The sequence below is a fragment of the Eleginops maclovinus genome, chromosome 23, assembly GCF_036324505.1.
Source record: "Eleginops maclovinus isolate JMC-PN-2008 ecotype Puerto Natales chromosome 23, JC_Emac_rtc_rv5, whole genome shotgun sequence".
NCBI classification, from domain to species: domain Eukaryota; kingdom Metazoa; phylum Chordata; class Actinopteri; order Perciformes; family Eleginopidae; genus Eleginops; species Eleginops maclovinus.
The window spans coordinates 3,169,403-3,193,781 of NC_086371.1; the positions used below are offsets into that span (position 1 = coordinate 3,169,403).

At 37.4% G+C, this 24,379-nt stretch overlaps 1 protein-coding gene and 1 pseudogene across 1 annotated transcript; one reads left to right on the forward strand and one right to left on the reverse strand.

Annotated features, from left to right (window-relative positions):
- The first annotated feature begins 2,906 nt into the window (after window positions 1-2,906).
- Window positions 2,907-3,057, forward strand: LOC134860384 (U1 spliceosomal RNA; annotated as a pseudogene).
- A 954-nt stretch (window positions 3,058-4,011) lies between these two features.
- ccdc69 (coiled-coil domain containing 69) lies at window positions 4,012-24,090 on the reverse strand. The gene is made up of 9 exons (XM_063876738.1): window positions 23,967-24,090; window positions 12,846-12,912; window positions 11,327-11,481; window positions 9,379-9,466; window positions 8,721-8,794; window positions 8,486-8,587; window positions 7,947-8,066; window positions 7,457-7,554; window positions 4,012-6,912 (listed from the first exon to the last, which is right to left on the reverse strand). The coding sequence occupies exons 1-9, from the start codon at window positions 23,985-23,987 to the stop codon at window positions 6,744-6,746; spliced, it is 894 nt and encodes a 297-aa protein (XP_063732808.1). The 5' UTR covers window positions 23,988-24,090; the 3' UTR covers window positions 4,012-6,743.
- Between the last annotated feature and the right edge of the window lie 289 nt (window positions 24,091-24,379).

The window sequence follows — 24,379 nt, forward strand, 5'->3', positions numbered from 1 at the left end:
TAACCTCAGCTCTCGTTTCCTAAAGACAATCCACAAATCAAAACACCTGTCAGTCAACATCACTTTACTTTATTATTATTATTTCTTTTCATCTTATAATATCAAGTACTGTTTTATTTTTTAGAAGTTAATGGTATGTTTCTTTTATTTTGTTATTTTTATTCTATCATTTTTTCAAAGGCACGTTACACTATAAAGGAACTACAGCACGGTCACACGACTTCACGTCACCACCGCTAATCTAAAGGCGGGTAATGTTGGGCATGATGACGTTTAGTCGTCTCATTTAGACATTTGTTTGTATTTACTGAAGTATCTTATGACGTAGAATAAAAATCTCTTCATCTTGTGTTAACCTTATTTCAGGCTAACAACCAAAACAACATTTAAAAAAAACATAGACTTCGAGACTAGGGAAGCTAAAATGCTGACTCATGTCCAGATTTTAGGACTCATTCCTGCACCACATGGCCCTTAAGTTAATTCCCACCTGCTGCATGACACCATGAGATTATATTTACCTTTCATCGTTAGAATAAAGTCATTTCGACGTCACGCTCGGCCTTCGTGCGCAGCTTTTGGACCTGGAGGACAAATGGCATCTCATTGAGGGGCCTCTAATTGTGGCCCGGGGACACCGCACAAAGCCCTCCCGCCTCCATCCACAATGGGCTGCCCTGCGGAGGCCCGTGTGAATCGTGGAGCCCCATCCTGCCCCCCCCTACACTACATGTTAATTAATAGGCCTTTCTGGCAGAGTTGGACCCTGCTCAGCTTTGGTTGAAGGCGGCCATTAGCATCTATTAATTTAGCCTCTGGCGTTTTATCCGCGGGCCTGAAAGAGGGAATTAAGTGGTGTGAGTTTTGGTGAGGGGTGTGAGGCTGAGTTAAAATGTGATTATTGCCCCGAGCCAGCTAACTGTGGCTAAGCCCTCTTGAAAGTGAAGGGGCGACTCCTCTCATTAGCACCCAACAAGGGAAAGATATTAACAGGAAGTAGCAGCAAATTTTACCTTTTCCCCCCCTAACAACTTCTCTTTATGTGCCACATGAAAAGGGCATTTAAAAATGTGAAAGAGGGGAAAGTGGAGCGTGACGGCCTCAGGGATGATACTGTAGTGCAGAAGATCGACTCACATGATTCTCTTTTGGTTTCTTAAAAAGATATATGGATTTTATCGGGGCAGCTGCAGGGACATGGCTGCAGATTTGCTCTTCATTTCTGCAGGATGTTTGAGGTTTCTGCCCGAAAAAGATGCAAAGAAACTACAGAAAACAAAGCAGAAATAAAATGATGAGTACTACCAACTCTATGGAGTGTTTAACGTCCTTCTAAATCTTCTAAACCAGCATTCCTCCAACTTCTTTCAATAATGTACCCACTTTGAAATATTTGGATTCAGAAAACACTGCGGTGGCCGACAGGTGCAAACGCGCGGCAACTTCAGAAAAGGATGCAAAGCACATGGAAATTAAGAAACATAATCAGCAGCTTCACTAAACATTGGCAGCGTTTACTAAAAGCATAAATGAAACGCTGCAAGAAGCTCAAAACAGAAACGGGGACACTAAAAAGTGACGCACACAGCTAGGAGCGGAGCGCTTGGTGGCGTTCAGGGATATAAAACTGGCCAGCTGTCTGTTGAAACGTATCTGGACTTTAAGTTTTACCGTCTTATTTTAACAATGTGATCGCATGATTCCTTCAGATATTATAACATATGACTTAACGACACAAATTGACCACAAGGAGGTGTAAAGTATACAGTATGTCCACTATAATCTCTACAGTAGTCGGCTATTGTTCGGCGTCTTCAGACACTTGTTAGCACTTCTCAAATTCACCAGAGGGGAATTTACTGACACATTTTATGCCGTAGAACAAACCGTGAACATGTCTTCATTTTTTTCAGGCTAACAACCAAAAACATGTTCAAAAATCCATTGACAATGATCAATGCTGACTAATTTCTGGATATTTATTTGAGACATTTAAATCCTCCAGACATTTGATTGACAGCTCTTTATCTCGGTATCTATAAACCGCCTGTTCTTCTCCCTCTCAGCTTCAGGTGTGTCCAGGTGGCTGTGAAGTGTCATGGGAACACTGTGACATGACAGAAGAGGCTGTGACCCATGGCTAACACACACACACACACACACACACACACACACACACACACACACACACACACACACACACACACACACACACACACACACACACACACACACACACACACACACACACACACAGTCTCAGCTTGTCAAACTTGCCACTGACACACTGATCCCTTTACATCCGCTCAGCGCTTCACACTCACACCTTTTACCTGCAGTACACACACACACACACACACACACACACACACACACACACACACACACACACACACACACACACACACACACACACACACACACACACACACACACACACACACACACACACACACACACACACACACACAACAAAGCGTAGTCTATATAAGAACCCCTCCTCCCTCCCCTGTGATGGTTTAAACCCTTTGTAATCGTAGTTAAGATGAAGATGAATCTTCTGATCTTCATCTGATCTTGAATTAGATGAAGATCAGCTTTCAATTCTTGGGGTCCCTGTACCCCCACTTGGGAGCAACTGATGGTTAGTTAAATGTTGATATAAGGTTGACAGGTGGCAGCAACACGCGCACACTGTCCTCTGCCGCCCTCTACTGGTCTAACTGGAGAACTACACCTTTCTCCATTTCTTTACAAACATTTTTATTTTGTTGAGACGTTTCTCCAGACTCCAAAATATTTCTAAGGTTATATTGATTCTGTCACTTTCAATCAAATAAACATCCTTTAGTAGAACTTTAAAGGCAATCTGGTTTTGTAAAGTTCTCTGTGACTTACTTGTGTATATACTTACCTGGCAGGGGAGATACCATGATCACGAAGGTGGCTCACCCAGGGCGAGGCTCGGCCATTGCTGACCCTTGCGAATTCCCCAAATGTGGGAATCTCGACTGCATAATTTGTGGTAGTGGGGGACTGCGTTCGCACTCTCCCCTGATTTTTTTTTTTTTTTGTACAGCAGTGGCTCAGTCATTAGGGGCTTGGACTGGGAATCGTAGGGTCGCCGGTTCAAGTCCCCATACAGACATGAAATATGGAAGGTGGACTGCTACTTGGAGAGGTCCCAGTTCACCTCCTAGGCCCTGCTGTGGTGCCCTTGAGCAAGGCACCGGACACCTCCAAATCCCCCCTCCCCATTGCTCCCCGGGTGCTGCACAATAGCTGCCCACTGCTCCTAGTACTAGGATGGGTTAAATGCAGAGGACCAGTTTCACTGTGTGTGCTCTGCTGTGTGCATGTATGTGACAATAAAGAGGGTTCCATCCTCTGATTCTATCTTCTACGTGTATTATTATAATTGTTAGTATTCATTGGTCATTTTGTTTTGGGTTTGGATTCAAGAGCTTTTTAATGGAGAAAATGTTGTTTGGGTTATATATCTAAAAATCCTTTTAAGTACATTTCCTCAACCTTTATAAAACATGTACTTTTACTCTGAATAGTTTAACTACATTTTCCTTATCGTACTTAAATACTTTTCCTTAATTACCATTCTCCATGTGGTGCTTTTACTTGAAATTGAGTATTTTTACAGTGTGGTTTAAGTACTTATACTCATAAATTAAAAACGGGAACAGGAAGTGGTGAAATGTTAAGTCTCTTTCTGTTTTTAGGACTCCTTTAGGATTACTCCTCAACTCTACATATGGTTTTATGACAAAGAAATGTGTAAAAGACAAGAAAAACCATTCAATAAACAAAAGGAGAATCAACCATTGTGTTCTGCAGGCCTGTTTGGCAAAAAAGTGTCAATGCAGCACTTTTTTTTAAAAGAAAAAGAGGTTAAAAAGATGCAAAAGGATTCCTGAAGAGAAATAAAGCATGATGATTTGGTGACTATTTACATCGTTGATGTGTTTTATGGTTATGACAGAATAAAACTCCTAATAATCAGTTTTAGTTGCAGCTTTTTATTTAGTCAAGCGAAGAAAAAAAACAACAAACAGCTGGAATTAAATCCAACTCAGAAAAGATTAGTTTTAACAAGGAAGTAGCACAAAAAAAGTACCTGTACAACATGTGAAAATCTCTCTTATACAAACCCCGGTAAAATACTGGTCAAAGTGCTAGTGCATAAGGAGAAAGAGCTGTCAAAATACTGACGTGTTTTTTTGGCAATACAAACGTAACATCCCATAAATGCATTGTCAAGTTAACAGAAAGGAAAAATACAAAAACAGAGCAATAGATTTCACATCTTTAAAAAGGTATATATGACAGTTATCAAACTTAAAGGCAAAACCTGTACAGCGATTATTGTTGGGTGACAGTAAAAAAAACCTCGATGACTGTCAATGATTAACTCAGATTGAGATTCCAGTGAAACCAGCAATTAAAATTACATTGATCTCTGTATAAATGCTGTTAAAAATGGATGCATGAAAGTGAAAACACCGAAAAGAAAACCGCGCTTCATTGTTTGGCTGCTAACAGTGTTCGAAGAAACAAAGCTAGCTAAAAGATCAAAATGGCGGAAGCGATCAAATATGCTGAGTCACTTAGCAAAATTAGCCTTTAGCTGTAGAATTGAATGCAGCTGTCTGACAGGAGTCATCTAGTTAAACTGAGAGTCTGGTTTATGACTGAGCTAATGAGCTTGTTAGCTAAAAACCCAGCTTACTCATGCCAGACTGATAATGGCAAGCTAGCATATATTAGTTAGCTAACAAGCTAACAGTAGCTTGCCAAATAGCCCGCTATGAGTTAACTGCATCAACAAACCCTAGTGCTAGGATTTGAGGCTAAAACACACACACTGAGACACACAAAGCTGTTTGATGGTGAAAACAACACTGTGATTCTAAGATTTCCACTAGAAGAGCTAAAAATTAAATTGAACTTAAGGTGTGCTTGAGCTGAAATGTGCACTAAATGCTAACGTGCCAATGGTCAACATGCATTTGACCACGTAATGGATGTTAACAAGGTGGGATTTAGCGTCCAACCTTTAGTCTGCAATGTTTTCTTAATTCTCAAACTCACAAGGTTTCCAAAGGATTTGTTCTGGAGGCGTTTTTTTCTGCAGCGTCGTAGCTTCAAATAAAACGAAGAAAACGAGTCTGCATTTATGAGCATTCATTGCGGGAGCAAAACACTAATTTAAAAGAGTTATCATGAGGTTTCATTAAGAGTACTTCTTTTACTAAATAAAACAATCTGTGCTTACGGGGTAAAGAATGGTAGCCCTCCAAGTGAAATGCTAACATGCTAACGGTAGCTTGCTAAAAGTAACACGTTTCCACTTCTGACGGGAGAAGTATTTTAGCAAGTTCAAATGCTAACGTTTGCCAAAATCTCAACGTACAGGAAATCTCACAGGGGTTTTTCATTTGTTCTAGAGGTATACACTGAAGTATGGGTTATACCTGCTAAACCTGCTTGTAGAATTGAATCAATAACAAAAGTTAACATCATTATGAGTCTCATAAAACAATTTAAAAGCCCCAAAATATAAACAGGGTCAATGGCCAGCTCCTGAATACCATGTATATACATTTGACACTGAAAGTGAAGTGGTGTCTTCCCTTAACAGCAGCAATGAACAGCTAACTTTACATTAAAATGCATCAGTCGACTCCAGCAACATCAATATGTGATAAAGTTGTGACAACCTAAAGCAAGGCACCAACAGGAAATGAGTAAAAGCTAAGAGACTAGAATAAAAGACAAGATTTGGCATCTGGTTCGAACAAAACTCGGGAAATAGGTTCAGCACAGTTCCGCTTAGTTTAGTTTGATGACAAGTTTGTGAATCCTCAAGGTTTACTTGAACTGTGAGAAGAAATCCAGGAATATAGATTGCATTTTTTTAGATTTTGAGTGAGAGTAACACATTTGGGTAAATTCCGGAAAGCCTATCAGCTCTACAGAATTAGCCCATAATAGTCTAGAGACTAGATTCTGTATTTAAACATTCAACTATTTATGGTATGAACAATAACGTTGCTCCTGTATTTATGCCCAAATTATGTTACTTGAATGTTGATAGAGCAGCTAAAAGGTCAGGAAAGCATTGCCGTGATGTCCCAAACTCCATTCACAAAACAAGCATTTTAAATGTTGGAAAGACCTGATAGAGCACGAGTACAGACTTTTTACAAATTGGTGTCATTATGAAGTTATTCCAGCATGCTTTTCATCTATTAATTGCCATAAATGCAAACCAATATCTGTTTATTTTGGGTTTAAATAATCAGATATAACTGCAGTAATTAACTTCAGACAAACATTAAAAGGTCCTTCTTTGAAATCAGAGGGAAACCTGACAGGGTATACTATAAATCACAGGATCTCCAGGATGCTTATTGACACCCTCCTCATCACAACGCCCTCGAACGGACACTGAGCTCTGATCCGAGTACCGAACAGCCCGTTCATACCGTTCCCACAGCTCTGCCAGCTCACCAGCGGTCCGTCTGTGTCAGAGTGACTGTTTACGAACGCACCTGCAGGTAAAGTGGCTCCCGGAGTTTGACCGTCATCCCGTAGCGGCGGAGTTTAGCCGACAGACAGGACGACTCTGGCACACAGCTCGCGCATCATTAAAAAAATAACACCCTGCAATAAAAGATATTGTTACTATGACAAGTTTGCATCCCTGCTGCATGAAGCGACGCCGGGGATCATCTGGGCGCGATCTCCTGCATCATGACGGGCAGGTGGATGGTGGGACACGAGTCTCTGTGCCTCAGTTTGAACATGAGCTGCTCTTTCTCCTGAGAAAGGTTCTGGTTAATCACCGCCTGCCTCTCCAGCGTCACCTTCACGTCCTGCTGCTCCTTCGATAGCTGCCTGCAAGACAGCAAAGAGGGATTAGAGAGAGATGTATTCATTTCCTTGGTTGCAAATTAAACTACGGATAGATTAAAGAATATATAAGCAAATAAATAACATTAAAAATATATATTAATGCGTGAATAAATAAATAAATAGGCAAATCAATGTTTTAATATATTAATTAAAAAGAAAACACAAATAATTTCACACTTTTTATATTTAATATCGAATTTAATTGTTTTGAACTATTCATTTGTGGCTCCGATGACTTAATGTTTATTTATCCCTTTAAAAATAATATAAACAAATAAATACAATATAAATGAACCCACATATAATTTTTTAAACAGGATTTAATCTTTGTAGTTGTTATGGTGCAGGTGTCTTCTGTCCTGCAGGGGGCGCCACATTAAAGAAAATGCGTTCATGTGTATGAAGAAAAAGTAAGAGCTATCCAATATTTCTGGGTTGCATTTTCCTTACATCTAAGCAATGCGTTTGGGAATAAATACGTACGGATAAATACACCTTTATAAATATTATAACTGTTACTACTTACTGAATGAAGGTCTGGCAGTTATCTATCCGGACCCTCAGGTCCTCGTTCTGCTGCAGGACGTTGATGATCTGATCCTCCAGAGCCAGATTCTTCTCCACCTGAATATCAAGGAGGAGGAGGAGGAGGATGATGATGATGACGATGAGAAGAAGATGATTTAGAAATCATTTAGGTGATGTAATTATTTTATATGTATTACTTACACTTCTCCATGCCACATTGTGTTATTTTTAATGTGGTTTTTATATGAATATTCATCTAGCTCCTTTTTACAATCATTTGAATAGGGGCATAAACACATAAAATAAATGGTATTCTCATTGTTCTTTTTTATATAAAAATACCTTCAAAGACTATTAAAAAAGAAGGAAATACAAATATAGAGATTTTACTGTTGCATTTAATAATCGAAGTGAATATCTTGGTGTTTCCGACTGACTTAAAAAGCATTAATTGTGAGGGATAAATAGAATCACTATATTTTTCCTACCAGATCTTCCATCTGCAGCAGCTTCCTGGTCTGATCCTGCACACGCTCACTCTTCATCTCGATCACAAACAGCAGAGACTCCTGCTCGGACTCCCAGAATGCACCAGGGCTGCCATGGGCCTGGAGGGAAACAATAAAGTACATGAAGGACAAACACATTTTGTATTCCCTTTAATACGTAATGTGTTACATAGTTTAATATTAAAAAATATTATTATTTAATAATAAATCTCTCTCTATATATTTAATATTTATCATGTAAAACACATTTTTACATTTAATGTTAATTTAACTATAAATATTTATATATTTGAAATAATATTTAACCATCTTTCTATACTTTTGATAAATTGCTGTAAAGGTTGTTACGGTGCAGGTATATGTTGTCCAGCAGGTGGCGCCACTTAAATGCTTAATTTATCATTGCAAAGAGAAAGTCATGAAGTCACACTTGAACTCTACTGCACTGCTTAAAACTTTTACATTAGTAGTTTTAGTAACTTGCATATGTAACAACTACAACAAAGATGGCGTCATACCTTTATGTTCCTCTGCAGGTCTTTCTTGAACGTTGACTCTGCCACCCTCCTCCTCAGCTCGTTATAAGCATGCAGTTCTGCAGAAAGCTGGTCCACTTTACCCTGCAGTCACAGGAGGAAATACCATATACAATCATGATAATAAAGAATTACTTTACAGAGAAAATACATATTAAATATATACATATCCTCTGCTTTAGTGCAGGTACAAATAAAAAAGGTGTTTTCTTTTTACCTTGAGGATGTTTTCTGCAGCCTGAAATGTTTCAGTCAGTTCAGTTTTCTCTTCTTCATGTTTTTTCTGCAGCTCTGCGGTAAAAAACACACCTTGTAAATTTTCAGGTTTTTCTATGTGGTTATGGCAGCTTTTAGACTGCCCAACTTCAGGAGCAAGGTTGTTTTTATTCATCACAAACTCAGTTATAAGTCTGATATAGCATTTACCAAAGAATGAAGCCGTCAGGAACCCACAATACAAAGATTTGATTGATTAACACTTAAAACTACACTAAATTACTATTTAGAAACACAAAAACAGCAAAAGAAGTGTGAAATAAAATGCAGATTATTTAAAATGATTGGGATTTATATCAAACTAACTTTCGTACCTTTTTCAATTAAAGATACAAAATAATTTAAAACAAATCATTTAAATTAATATTATTCATTTCTATAAATATATATTTGTTATTCATTAAATGAATATAATTATATAAAATATATTGTTTTTTGTATTTGTTTTCCTGTTGTGAACAGCTTTGTAACATTGCTTATTGTGACGTCAGCATTTTAGAAATCACCATCATGGGGGGGGGGGGGGGGTTATTACGGCTGTAAATAATCTGTTTACTGTAAATAAACAGTGTGTAAAATAAAACTATGAAAAGACTTACCTTCCACGTTCCTCTCGTGTTCTTCAGCTGCAGTTTTATTTTTCTGTTGGTGCAGGACGTTCAAACCTGCAACCGTCTCCGTCTTCACCTGCAGAGACGAGTTTCAGTTTCAGATCAAAAGATAAAACTCAGGAAGGAAACTATGACTCAGTATGATTTACTGTCTGAGAGAAAACTTAAAGGGGCCCTATTGTGGTTTCCCTCTTCCTGTAGTGTGTTCTATAGGTTTTGGTGCATGTAAACGGTCAGCAAAGGCTAACATCATTGCGTTACCTCCAGAGGGACACCTGAATTCAAAGAGGGAGCAACCTGCAGACGGTTTCTTTTATTAATAAATCAGTAACCAGAGATTTAATGCTGCAGCTGCCGTCTATAAATACACCCCTGGCTGAGTTTCTGCTCGAGAAGCAGCTTTTCCACTTCTTCTGCCAAATATATCGTGGAACTGCAATTGTATGAGCCTTAGAGCATACGTCTCAAACTCAAGGCCCGCAGGCCAAATCCGGCCCGCCAACTCATTTTACGTGGCCCGCGAGAGTTTTCAAAGAATATGATGTTTATTATACGGCTACACGCCGCTTTACAGAAGCTCGTTGACCATAGACTACATGTCCCACAGTTCATCTCGTTCTGTGACATGCGCACTGAAGCGACTTCAGTCAGTGTCGAGTGAGGCAGTGAGAGACAGAGCATAGTTACAGCGGCACAGAGAGACCAAACACGGAGCAGTCTGCTTCAGCAACCGAGACAAGAAACAGCGGAACCAGAACCAACAGACGGCTGATCCTCACAGAATGACCCGCTCTGTTAGCCAGTCCGGTGTCCCCACGGCTCATTCAGAGACACACATGGATTTATGTTATAAAATAAACGTGCATTACGGTTATTTCCACTTCTGTGATTTGAGAAAGAGTTGAGGTCTTGACTTGCAGCTTATGAATTTGTTTTCTCTACATTCAGACGATGACTACTTGTCAATACGTGTGTAAAGTTTGCGAAGGCAGGAGCAAAACTCCCACCATCACCGCCTCCTCTCTGTTCCTCCTCACCCATCCTTCACAATAATGAGTGATAGGTGATACACACCAGGGTCTGGAACATGGTTTCAAAGTCTTGACTTTCAGAATATTAAAATATTGCAAAATTCTAAATGATACAAGTGTGGTAATGGTTGCATATTTTCCCCTGCAATTATTTGCCCTAGACTTCTGCTTTCAGGTGTAGTGATTACCAAAACCAACAATAAACCAGTGCAGAGGCAATAATGTAATATAACACATGATTCTATGTATATTATATATATTTATATTGTCTTAAAGTTAAAACCGGCCCTTTGAGTGCAACCATAATGCTAATGTGGCCCGCGATGAAATTGAGTTTGACACCCCTGCCTTAGAGGGAAGGTAGCACAGTAAATATATTGAAGCAAGGTCTCTGTATAACCTTTCACTACCTTGTGCATCACCAAGGACATGTGTGGCTTTCAATTCCTCCATAACAAACATAATAGAAAAACTGAAAAACATCTTTAACTTGTTGATGATTGAATAAATACATATTTTTTTAAGCTAGGAACAAAAAAGGTGAAACATATGATAATATTAAAGAAATGAAATGAACACTATACCATTTTAAAGGGGATAACACAAATAAAAAGCAGTCAGAGGCAGAATTAAGCTGATTGTGAGTCATATTGGCCTCATAATGTCTACATGTATTTAATTAAAAGGCTGATTTAGGAAGGTAAGGTTTGTTATTTAACAGTGCATGAACAATACATATTTTCCGGGAATCATTTTCTTTATTCCATGTTAATGTTTCTTGAGTTTTTTTCCATATTTTATATTGTTCATTTATTTGAATGATGTTTCTGTGTCTGTAAAAAAGGAAACTTAATTATTATGTTTCACACCTGTTAAGTGCTTCCATGATAAAGTTTTAACCTCACCTTGTTGAGGATGCTCAGCACGAGGGAGCACACCTCCTCGTCGGCGTGCTCCCTCAGAAGCTCCGCCCTCTCCGGGTTCCCATTGGCCTCCTTTAGAATCCTCAGCTGCCAATCAAATCGCTCCAGCTGCTTCTGCAGGCAGACGTCCGGATCACCTGTCAAATCATTAAACACACAGTTTAAAATATAACAACTTTCTTCTGGATTTTATCTCTGTACATTTTATAATTGCTTTTTATATTTAGACTTTTTCCTCAGACAGTTTAGCAGAAAAGGACAACTTCTAAAATCTGCGCAGCTTTATCCGTCTTATAAAAATACATTGAGTATATTTTTATCCTCGAGTGTGTTCTAAGAAGTTCAGTGAAGGAGCTGAAGGGTTAAAAGAAACTCAACGCTCAGGAAGGGTTTCGGTTATTCAATTTGTACCTTTCAATTACATCATCCACATGTAGTCACAAGCCCACACACACACACACACACACACACCTTTCAGTTTCAATGACGTCTTCAGTTTGGATTTCTTGTCTTCACAATCACAAAAAATGAAGTACTTATTGGTGCATGTGTGCGCGCTGCAAATACTTTAAAATGTATATTTATATTTATTATTATTAAGTCTAAATTGTATCAGCTGATCAACACATAATTTCCCCCAAATAATTAGTACAAAAATGGTCAGAATTAAAATGAATTTTAATTTGGGGTTCATTTATGGTCTACAGTTCTCCGTTGCATAGAACTGATTCAACAAGATAAAGTACTTTAACGGTGCTTTTACAATCCACACATTTTCTTGAAGTTATACGAGCTTCTCTGAATGTGTTTCTGTTTTCCAGTTCTCTCCTCTTCCTCACATCTATACAGCCGTGACTCACAGGAAGAGGACGACACTCATTTTAATGAACGGCTTAAATGTGCTCATAAACGAGTCACAGCGGATGTTTGATTCACTTACAGAAACTATAAAACACAGGACTTAAAAACCCTTCAGTCTTCCACATTTCTCTCTGCATCAGCTCAGCTTTTAGGGATTGAGGGACTCACTATAGTCATTCTTCTGAAGGATTTGATTAGGAACAAAAACAGACAAATTATGACCGAAAATCAATTCAATTTCTCTTCATTTGGACATTTTGTCTTGAAGATTAAACCTACACGTAAATGGACTGTCAGTTTTTGCACTTTCTTCTGCAAAACCCTTAATTTTAAATAAAAATACAATGTTTATTTTCTAAATTGCAGTTGTTGAAAAAGAACCATAGTCTTTTGTTGCATTTTATAAAATATATATTACTGTTTCTTGTAGTTTTCCTTTTTATTTAATATCTTTGGGGAAAAAATGATGTTTTTTTATCTTAAAAACTGATTTTTCTCTTTTTAGAATAAGAAATATAATCTAGAAGTCATACAGAATTGTTAAAAGTGTTTGTATCCTGAATTTTGTTCGTACACAAAGTTTTGTCTGCATTTCTTTATGTTTTGTTGAGTTTTTCTCCAGTGTTTGTCCTCCTCTCACCTGCGACATCTCGGCGTCTCTGCTTCCGTTTCTGGTTCTTCTCTCCAGACTTGCCTTTGCTTTTCTTCTGATAACAACAGGAAAAGGAAAGTTTCAGATCGACACAAAAACAGCAGATAAAAAAGGAAGGGCCAAAACACGGCTGGGTTTAAATACTTCAACAGCTTGGTTAAGATCAGAAAACAATAATCCTACTGATTGGATTTATTTACTATACAAGTTTAATCACTCAAATAATTGTTAAATGTTCTATAAAATGTCCAAAACTATTAAAACAATTAATTGATATCAATAATTGGAACCTCTATTTGTAGTTTTAGTTAAAACAAACCAAAAATGCCATTTAAATGTTGTTATTTTTGCCCATATTGAGTTAAATTCATCATTATTTTCTGTGTTTTTACGTGTGTTCACAGTGAGGCATGACAGAAAAATACCATGAGAGAGTAATCTATATTAAGAAATATCATGATGAGGGAGAAATACTCCCTTAAAAAGGTGGGCTGATATTAGTTTTCTGAGCTCACAGTCTCCACACACTGGAGGGGACTTCTCTCTTGCAATAATAGCGATAATATGAAGTGCGTCAGGAACACAAAGCAGGCAGTTTACTGGAAACCAAACACAAAACTGACACCAAATCAGATTTTTCCCACGACTTAGAGAAGACGTCAACTCTGAACATTATAACGTGTAATATAGATGGAAAATAAAGTCTAAAATGTAGTTCAGAAAGAGAATTTGACATAAAAAAAGGGCTGAATTATGAGAAGCTGACTATATGAGGAAAACATAAAGAAACCATTAATAAAACTTGAAATTGACTAAAACTAAACATTTTTTTGAATTGTTTTGTTTTTTAGACACAGATTTTGTTAAACAGATTGTATTATTTTGAGTAATTTATCGTATGTGCTTTTTAAAATATTATTTCTTGAACAGATTATTTTTAACTAATCTAAATATTTCCATGTTCATGTTTATGAATGCAACGCAGTAAATCCCAGAATAATCCGACTTGTGAATAAACATTATTCCTGTCCCTCGTTAGTCTCCACATTAATGACGCTGCAGATTTCCCTCGTTAATTGTTCCTCTTACATAACTTCAGCCGCTCACAAACAAAAGCACTCTGTTTTCTCTCTGCCTGGGAGAACAGAAGCTCCCATCGCCTCGCTGCATCGACACCACTCTATCTAGTGTTTAAAAAGGATATTTATCAGGAGTATTTAACTCATCTTTTAAAGGATGTCTCTGAACCCAAAGTGATCCTGGTTATTTAACGTGCACTAACTTTCCTGCACATATCATCACCCTTAGCATACTGGTTTCTGTGAGGAAGTTATCATTTCCTTTCATATGTATTTTATAATGCTGTGAAACATCTGGATTCATTCTCAACAACTACACTATTCGAAGGGGTATAATAAAGCTGTATCCAATACTAATTTGTACTGAATAGAGCTTGAACGCACCATTATGTTGCTCTATGGAACTTTTGTTAGCATTAGCTGTTAGCTCTGTTATTTAGCCAGCAGCTCACAGCTAACGTTGGCTAGCTCTCCTGCAGATTTGAACACAGATGTGTGTTAGCATTACAGCATCGTTAGGAAAAATAAAAAAGGTGTCCTCTCAGCTTATATATTAAAATACCGTCCTCCTTACTGGTTTCACTGAGTTACTACACTGGTATGTGCATTGCAGCCAGTTTGGAGACACACAGACACAGAAGCTTGGGCGTTGATATTGCACACGCATACTGGAGCAAGAAGATCACACTGTACAGGTCATGTGACACACACACACACACACAAATGTTTACTGTATTGCCTCACACACCCTCACATTACTCAAGCACAGTGAGGTCAGACAATCACACCCTGAAAAACACACACACACACACACACACACTACTGAACTGGACACCAACTTTATTTAAACTTTGTGCTGAAACAATAAATATCTGAAGCAGAAGCAGAAGAAGCAGAAGAAGAAGAAGAAGAAGCAGAAGAAGAAGAAGACTAAGGAAGAGGAGGAGGAGGAGGAGGAGGAGGAGGAGGAGGAGGAGGAGGAAGGAGGAGAAGCATATGTTCCTGCAGGCGTCGCTTTTCAAAAGAAACACCGTAAATCACAGGCTCTGCTCTGCTCTGCTCTGCTCTGCTCTGCTCTGTTTGTTTAGAGGGGAGAGGTTTGCTCTTCACTTGAGTGTTGAGAAAAACTAAAGCCTCAGTTTCTGCAGAGGAAGAATACAGATCTTAAAAACGTAGATATTCTTCGAGATAAAAGACACAGAAAGTCAGACATGTTGTTAAAGCCAAACAGAAGCAGCTTTAAGGTTCAATTCTAATCCTGATGAAAGCAGACGGTTTAGAAGAAACTAAACAAAAAAACGACCAAATCTGAGGTTTTTACCAACATTTTGGGAACCGGTCAACTGTAAACATGTTAACGGGCAATATTGTTGACTGTTAAAGGTTTGAAATGTAGTTAAAAACTGGATTTGACATAATAATAGGAATAAATTAAGAAGAAACTGACTAAATGGCGACTGACAACTTAATGATTAAATCAAAGCTCAGACCTCATGCTGCAGAAATGTGCAGGATGCCGATCAAGACCTTTTATTATCAGACTCAGTATCAGTGTTGAGAGATGACCTCTGACCTCTGCAAATTCAGCAAAACAAGAAGAACATTGATCTACTTTATCGGGGTTCAGTGAATCAGGGTCATTATAGGTATATATTAAAAAAAAGATTCACATTCTTGGAGTTTATCAAATAAAAAACTCAAATTAAAATTCTAAATTTGCAGGAAAGGTCTTTGATATTCTCCGACGCGCCCTCTTACTTTCGGCGTGCGCCCCTCATACCAGAATGTACAATTCTGATGCTAGAAAACAATATTTCTGTTCCACAAAAACGGTATAATAACGACCAGTATAATTTAGTTTACCAGGGTTTTGTTTAAACAGGGTAACGGAACGCTGCAGCCTCAAATAAAAATGACGAATGATGAAAATGTTAAAGCGATGCAAGAAAACAATATTCCTGTTAGTCAGTACATTTACTTTAAATATATCTGATATTTAAGATCAGCGCCACTGTATTAACCTCACACTATATGGTACGAGACAAACCCCTGCTCTGAGGTTAAAGACGTTAATCAACATTAGAAAAAGCGTAGATTTCCTTTCAGTTTCAATTTGTAAATGGTTTCATTCCCTCAAATCAACATCTTCTTTATTTCTGTAAAGCTCTGAGTTTGTTCTTGTAAATGTATGACCGTTTATAATGTACGGACATTCTGGCAATCTATGCTTAGAAAAAGGAAGTCATGCTGAATCTAAAAACGTCTTTCGTGTGTGTGTGTGTGTGTGTGTGTGTGTGTGTGTGTGTGAGAACTCTGAGAAGAGGTGTGATCTCTTTTTGCTGTCATTGAGTTCACTTCGGGGTCAAAGTTGAAACACAGGTCTCGTGTACAGCTGTGTTTTTAATTCATTCAATATTCTTTCCGATGCTGTGCGACCAGATCAGTGACTCGCATGTTCATGTACGTCAGTAATGACTGTTTTCCTCCTCTGAAAGACCACATCACAACTACATAAAGTGGAATAAAAAGAAAACCTACAAGCACGTTTATTACTTTGACCTCAAAGCTCAAACACATGTCCGTCTCACTTTCATGCCGCAGTGTCTCGGCGAGATGATAAAATGCTGCTGTTTGAATATTAGAGAAGAAGCTCCTGAAGGAGGTTAAACTCACAGGAGGAGATGAAGGGCACCTTTCATTTCCCTTCGACGTGTTAAATATCTCACGTTTCAACTGAAGCTGCCTCCTCTCTCTGCAGGGTTAACGCACACTTTTTCAAATCCAAAAAGATGCGTTCGAGAAGAAGTCAACAGATTATCACAGATGAACTAACGCACATTACGCTTTATGTTTGAATATATTACTGATTAGGGAATCTTTGGGGAGGGTTTTATATCAATTTGTATATGGAAAGATGTATGAGTAAAGTGCAATGAACTGTGTCCCATTGTTGTTCCTTAAAATACATTAAATTGTGTTAAAAAGTGCAGTTTTTTAAAGTGTTGTATTTTTAACGTCACAATGGCTCCGTTTATCGCCCAAAAACGGTAGAAAAAATATACTGTCTGATTTTACTTGTTATATTTGCAATAATCTAATGTTTCTTTAAATAACAACCATTGAACATAACTTCATGGAGCAAAAAGACAACAGTTAAAAATAAAAATCACAGTAATTAAATGTGATTTAAAAAAGAGTTTGCATTAATCAAGCTGCGAGATGGACTTGGTGAAATGTGCTTAATTTATTTGAATGTAACTGAGTATTACCATCTGTTGGCCCCAACGTCTAAAAGGCTTACAGAACTTCCGTAAAGGTCAGGTTATGAGAAACCCAGGTTGTTGTGTGTGTATTTCCTCAAGTGTCAACAGGGTTCAGTAAACTTAGTGATGACACACAGTTATTTTCCCGATCAATTTCACTGTGTTGTTGATCAATAATCAATAATAGGATAAGTTATAAGAGCACAGCGGGGGTAATGTAGTTTAAAGTTCACCAACGGCGGCACAGGGAAGTCAGAGTTCTCATGAATGCAGCTGAGAAACCGCTGCTCGCTGCAGGAAGTGGTTTCTGAGTAACGGTGTTCAACGGGGGGGGGGGGGGGGGTGTTTGAGGCCCTGTCACTTTTTCATTGTTGACACTGCAGACGTGTCCCACACAGACAGAGGAGTACTACTGAACTGAAATACAGACAAAGCTTCATTTTGATGCATGACTGTCAGAAGATGTTGTTTATTTCAGCCTCTTAAATCAGAGCTTTAAACTGAACTAGGCTCAGCTTCGTTTAGCCGTTTTAATGTATGATGCATTATTTCATTCATTATTATTCCCCTGAAAACAAGATGAACGAAATGATGAAGTTAAATTACTGAATTTCACGTAGCTCCATTATGTTGGGATACTCAATGCTAAATGTACCGGGAAAGGTTATTAAGATTCGTTCCTCCATACATTATAAAACTGTCTGAATGGAAACGGCAAACAAAATGATACTTCATGTATTCGATGTATTTGGGGATCAGCATGCTAAATCATGTTTTGGAACTACAGTTCCCACAATGCTCTGGGGGACTTTGACAGTAGCTCAAAACACCCAAGTTTGTAACAGCTTCAACAAAAGAGTTCTATAACATTTAACTTCTGCATCAGACGGTTTCAGGTCAATAAAAGTCCTCAAGGTGATGACGAAGAGTAACACATTTTGGCTTTGAATCTGTCCATTGTATCGCAACAACAACAACAACAAAGTGATGTTTACTTTCTTCCATGGAAACCGGACAAATAGTGAGGAGAACAGCAAAAAATGAAAAGTCACAAGAAGGACTCGAGGCTGTAGGACCAGAAAACATCACATGAGGCCGTGTGTTACTGCAGTCATTTTATGTTGGAGAAAAAGGACATTTTTTTATCTATAAAATAAACCAGCTGTCGTCTCAAACCCCAAAATATCATAAATATAAACATCAAACATTTAGGTTTGTTTAAGTAGCTGGAGACAGAACTGTTGGTACTCTTAAGAAAAGGGGTTAACATCTAAACTTTTGGTTAGCAGGTTATGATTGGTCCAGCGGCAGATGTCCCGCCCCTACACGCACAATCTGTTGCTTAACGCTCGTGCAAGTGTTACATAGTGACGTCACTATGTTACTGAAGTATACAAAGGAGACCAATCAGGGTTTTTTTTAGGCAGAGGGGGGCTATACTTTGAGATGTTACCCTTTTCAGCCCATTTACATGCACTAAAATCTATACAACACACCTCAGGAGAAGGAAAACCCCAAAACAATGTATTGATAATGAATATATTTTTGCAGCTCAAACCTCAGAGAACCAAACAGAGCGCCTTTTTTTTTAGCGTGTTGCAAACTACTCTACTGTCATTACGTTTTTACAGCCTTCTTTGGAACTTAGGTTCCTATTTCTTTAGTTCCTCCTTTGATAAGGGGTTTTAAAAAGGAAGCTTATGTGTTAAAAGTTTCAGCCACAGTGAATCTGAAACGGCAAACACTAAGAACATCCAGCAGAACCATTCAATCAGAATCCATTCAATTATTGCAGGTTTGAAGCTTTAACGGCAGCCAACTCATATTTTGGGAAAACTTTCCTCACACTACCGTTTTTTACTCAGGTATCTGTTGTAAAGAAGCTTTCGGCTCAGATATAAACTTTGTGCAGGTTTTTCAGGAAGGTGTGGAGAGCTTCACCACCCCCCCCCCCCCTACACAGACCATCTGTTGGCTCAGAGACAACTGCAGGATCTGGAGGTGAGAAACGACCTGCAGCAACACGAGAAGCTGTGAACGTCCTCAGGTTCAAGAACACAGACACCAAGACTCTGGTGGTTTCATTTCGTCCTTAAGGTTTTACAGCAATATATTTCAGGTCGAATTTAAAGCTTCAATGGAAATTAAGTTTTGAATCTATTGATCTTTATATTTCAAGATATTTTACAGCGGGATTATTAGCTTTTCTTTTGTATTTTTGACTGTTTTTCTGCTATTTTCCAGACATATTTCAGCAATAACATGTCGACATTTTTTATATATTTAAGTCATATTTTACAGGCATTTATAAAATAATATTTGGATATTTTTCACATATTTTATTTATATATTTAACATATTTTAAAATGATACTTGGATATTTTCAATAATCTTTCCAGTTTTTCTCATCAATTTTTTTGTTGATATTTTTACATATTTTTCTGCGAGTGCAGGGTTGTAAGTAAGAGAAAAAAAAGTATTAGTATTTTATAAAATGGGAGAAAATAGGGCTAATGAAAAAACGTGTCTCAATTTTGAAATAGTTTGCAGACTGACAGTTTCAGTTCTAAATTAAATGAAGATTGAAGCCATTGTTGTTTATCTGCAGCGGCAGCAGCTCAGACTCTGAGCCTCTAAATCTGTTTCTATTCTGAGATAATCAAAAGCTTCACTGGACTTCAGCTTATGCAACAGCCTCTAAAACTGGTTTCAAACATCTCCTTTTATTCCAACAGGAAGGTGATGAATGATGCGTTCTCTTTAGGGTTTACTAGAGTTCCCCGAATTCCTTTCAAGAAGCTTCATCCGGCTTTATGGAGAGAATGACAGCAGAAAACAGATCACTCAAACGAGAGCTGCAATAAAAAAGTCAACATATTCATCCATCGATCATCAACACTACTTTTTATTGTGGGATTATTTTGGTGACGTCACTTTAAGTTAAGTTTGCTTCTTGACGTGACTTGTCCTTTTGTTATTTTAGCTTTCTTTTAGTGACTTCTATTAGCCTCTTCTCCTTAACGTTCTGCACTTAGCAGATGGTTGCTTTTAAAATGGTACGTTGTTTATATTCTTGATTATTTGTGTTCTTATCTTTATTTGTTGTTGTGTTAGTTTGTCTTTCTCTGTGCAGGACTTTGGTCTGTTTCAAAGTGCTTTGTAAATAAAGTTGGGTTGGATTAAGTCACACGTTGTTTCTTTTTCTGACTCTACAGTTTGGTTCTTCAAGTTGTTTTACATTCACCATTTATTTATTAGACCTTAGATAACAATAAGTAACGTCTTATATTTTGTAACGTTTTGCTCTTTTTCTGTAATTTACGTTACGCCAAGTTAAATATTGTTTCTTTAAGTCACTTTATTCTATATTTCCATTAGTTAAAGGTACATTCTATTTATCTGTTTAACTTACATTTCGTTTATGTTTGTTACTTTCCGTGACGTTTTGTTTCTTTATGTTAGCATACCTTACTTTAATTTATATGTTGTTCCTCAATGTTGAAGCTCCGCAATATAAAATGATGATGCTGTTCAGATCAGATCTTTTGTATTTATGATAAAGCAGCTTGTCATTTTAAAATCGGTTGTAAAAGTTGTAAGACCCTTTTTTATGGTTTCTACGTCATTAGCGAACAAACGGTATAAAAGGTCTGCCAGAATATTCTGAATATAGGATTTACAAAGGGTGACATCAGCAACACAAAGGTTAGGTAAATGAATTACATTATTTTACAAGAAAACACCATCGTATTAAATTATGTAAAACCACATCCCCCCAGAGGTCCTCGGTTTGGAAACTACTGACCCCCATGGAGCGTCGGCTGCTTCGTCATTTGCTATCAATAACTGGGGACACAACAGCTGCCAAACTATCACCCTCTGTGGGAACAACATTAATTCAACCCTACAGTAAAACACTGGAGACTACAGCAAACAACTACAGTAAACAACTACAGTAAAACACTGAAAACTACAGCAAACAACTACAGACAAAACACTGGAGACTACAGCAAACAACTACAGTATAACACTGAAAACTACAGCAAACAACTACAGACAAAACACTGGAGACTACAGCAAACAACTACAGTATAACACTGAAAACTACAGCAAACAACTACAGACAAAACACTGGAGACTACAGCAAACAACTACAGTAAATAACTGGAGACTACAGCAAACAACTACAGACAAATAACTGGAGACTAGAGCAAACACTACAAAAACTACAGCAAACAACTACAGTAAAACACTGAAGACTACAGCAAACAACTACAGAAAACACTGGAGACTACAGCAAACAACTACAGTAAAACACTGGAGACTACAGCAAACAACTACAGTAAAACACTGGAGACTACAGCAAACAACTACAGTAAAACACTGAGACTACAGCAAACAACTACAGACAAAACACTGGAGACTACAGCAAACAACTACAGTAAATAACACGAGACTACAGCAAACAACTACAGTAAAACACTGAGACTACAGCAAACAACTACAGAAAACACTGAGACTACAGCAAACAACTACAGTAAAAACACTGAAGACTACAGCAAACAACTACAGTAAATACACTGGAGACTACAGCAAACAACTACAGTAAAACACTGAGACTACAGCAAACAACTACAGTAAAAACACTGAAACTACAGCAAACAACTACAGTAAAACACTGGAGACTACAGCAAACAACTACATAAATAACAGAGACTACAGCAAACAACTAAGTAAAATAACTGGAGACTAAGCAAACACTAACTACAGCAAACAACTACAGTAAAACACTGAAGACTACAGCAAACAACTACAGTAAACAACTACAGTAAAACACTGGAGACTACAGCAAACAACTACAGACAAAACACTGGAGACTACAGCAAACAACTACAGTAAAACACTGAAGACTACAGCAAACAACTACAGACAAAACACTGGAGACTACAGCAAACAACTACAGTAAATAACTGGAGACTACAGCAAACAACTACAGTAAATAACTGGAGACTACAGCAAACAACTACAGTAAAACACTGAAAACTACAGCAAACAACTACAGTAAAACACTGAAGACTACAGCAAACAACTACAGCAAAGCACTGAAAACTACAGCAAACAACTACAGCAAAGCACTGAAAACTACAGCAAACAACTACAGTAAAACACTGGAGACTACAGCAAACAACTACAGTAAAACACTGAAAACTACAGCAAACAACTACAGTAAAACACTGAAAACTACAGCAAACAACTACAGTAAATAACTGGAGACTACAGCAAACAACTACAGTAAAACACTGGAGACTACAGCAAACAACTACAGTAAAACACTGAAAACTACAGCAAACAACTACAGCAAAAACTACAGCAAACAACTACAGTAAATAACTGGAGACTACAGCAAACAACTACAGTAAAACACTGAAAACTACAGCAAACAACTACAGTAAAACACTGAAAACTACAGCAAACAACTACAGTAAATAACTGGAGACTACAGCAAACAACTACAGTAAATAACTGGAGACTACAGCAAACAACTACAGTAAAACACTGAAAACTACAGCAAACAACTACAGCAAAAACTACAGCAAACAACTACAGTAAATAACTGGAGACTACAGCAAACAACTACAGCAAAACGACTGCAAGAACTACAAAACAACATACATGAACTCTCTGTTGAGCAGGGTAAACTCACTTTGAGGATATTATATGATATATAGGCGCGATCAAAGTGATAAAGCAACAGATATTTCGTTACATTTATAAAATGACAACTTATATCAAATCATGGTCAACTGGAATACAATATGGGGGAACTGCAAAGGGAACACAATACAGAACATATACTAAATATACCATATTTAATAAATTATGATTAGATAAATAATATAAATACAAAAAAAATGTATTACTTTAAAACACAAATGTATATTACATTATACAAAAATGTTATTTTAAATATTATTTAATTATATTGTAATGTATTGAAATATCTTTTTTTCTCAGCTTGAAATTAATAAAAAGGTTTGAAAAAAAGCAAACAATAAATGAATGCAAAAATTATTATTATTATTAATAAATAAATACATTAATTAAATAGAAAAAACTAAAGGTAGGATTATTTTACAGATAGAAATGGGTATTACAATGTTTAATTAAACTCAAAACTATTTACTTTAAAGTGGGAACATTTGAAAGAAAGTAGAGGAGATGATGTCATAGCACGATCTTTATAAATGAGTCTCAACAAATCAAAAAGTGCATTAAAGTGTGAATAAATCACTGCAAACTGTTGAAACACACAGTAACATCAAAGGAGGGTCGTTGTATGGACAGAGAAAGAGTGTAAAACGTGCTATAAAGTGCATCAAAGTGGAGCACTTTTTAAATATATTAAGTGTGTCCATCTTTCTAAAAGCACCGTGGGAAAATATTCAAACACGATGCCAGATTAGAAACAGATGTTCAGAAAATGGATAGAAATCATCGGTGTTTTGACCGCAATAGTGTTCTCTTGCTGGCACCAAATAACATAAAAAAGCAATAAATAAATACAAATAAAAGGAATAAAGTGCGCTTTTAATGGTCCTCGGATGTAATTCCCGGCACAATGATGTGTGTCTTGCAGCCGCGGGAGGAGCAGCCCCGCCGGCCGCCTGATAATCACCTCCCCTCCTCCGGAACAAAGTTAACTTTAACCGGGACTTTGAGTGGGTTTTCCCCGGGATTGAGTGGTGTTTGTGCAGGGTTTGGCTCACCTTGCTCTGGCTGCAGCCCATTCCTCCTCCTCCTGGTCCTCCGAGCTGTCGGTTAGAAGCAGCTCGGCTTCTTCTGTTGACAACTTTCAAACACGGAAAAAAAAAACATAAAAGGTCCCTGAACGCACCGTAAAGGCGGGGCTTATGTGTGCTGCCTTCAGGGACAAATCGTAGCTTTGTCAATCTAAAGTGATTTTTTTTAAATAAAAGAGTAAAAAGTAAAAAATAAATAAAATAAAAATACAATAAAATGTTGTAATAAGAACATAAAAGGGAACCAATGGGAATACAATAAATAAATAAATAAAAAATAAAGTTTCAGGGAGAATCGATTTAAAGCTACGAATAAAAGACAACATTTTAATATTTTTTATAAAAAACAAAATAAAATGTTGTAAAAGGGAATAAAATTA

Bases quoted from the DNA above. Each gene is read 5' to 3' on its own strand.
- ccdc69 (XM_063876738.1), bottom strand. From the start codon at position 23,987: ATGGGCTGCAGCCAGAGCAAG. The intron at 8,067-8,485 runs GTATGACGCCAT...GTTTCCCTCCAG, and splicing joins ACCTGCAGAGGAACATAAAG to GCCCATGGCAGCCCTGGTGC. The intron at 7,555-7,946 runs GTAGGAAAAATA...CTTGATATTCAG, and splicing joins TGCTGCAGATGGAAGATCTG to GTGGAGAAGAATCTGGCTCT.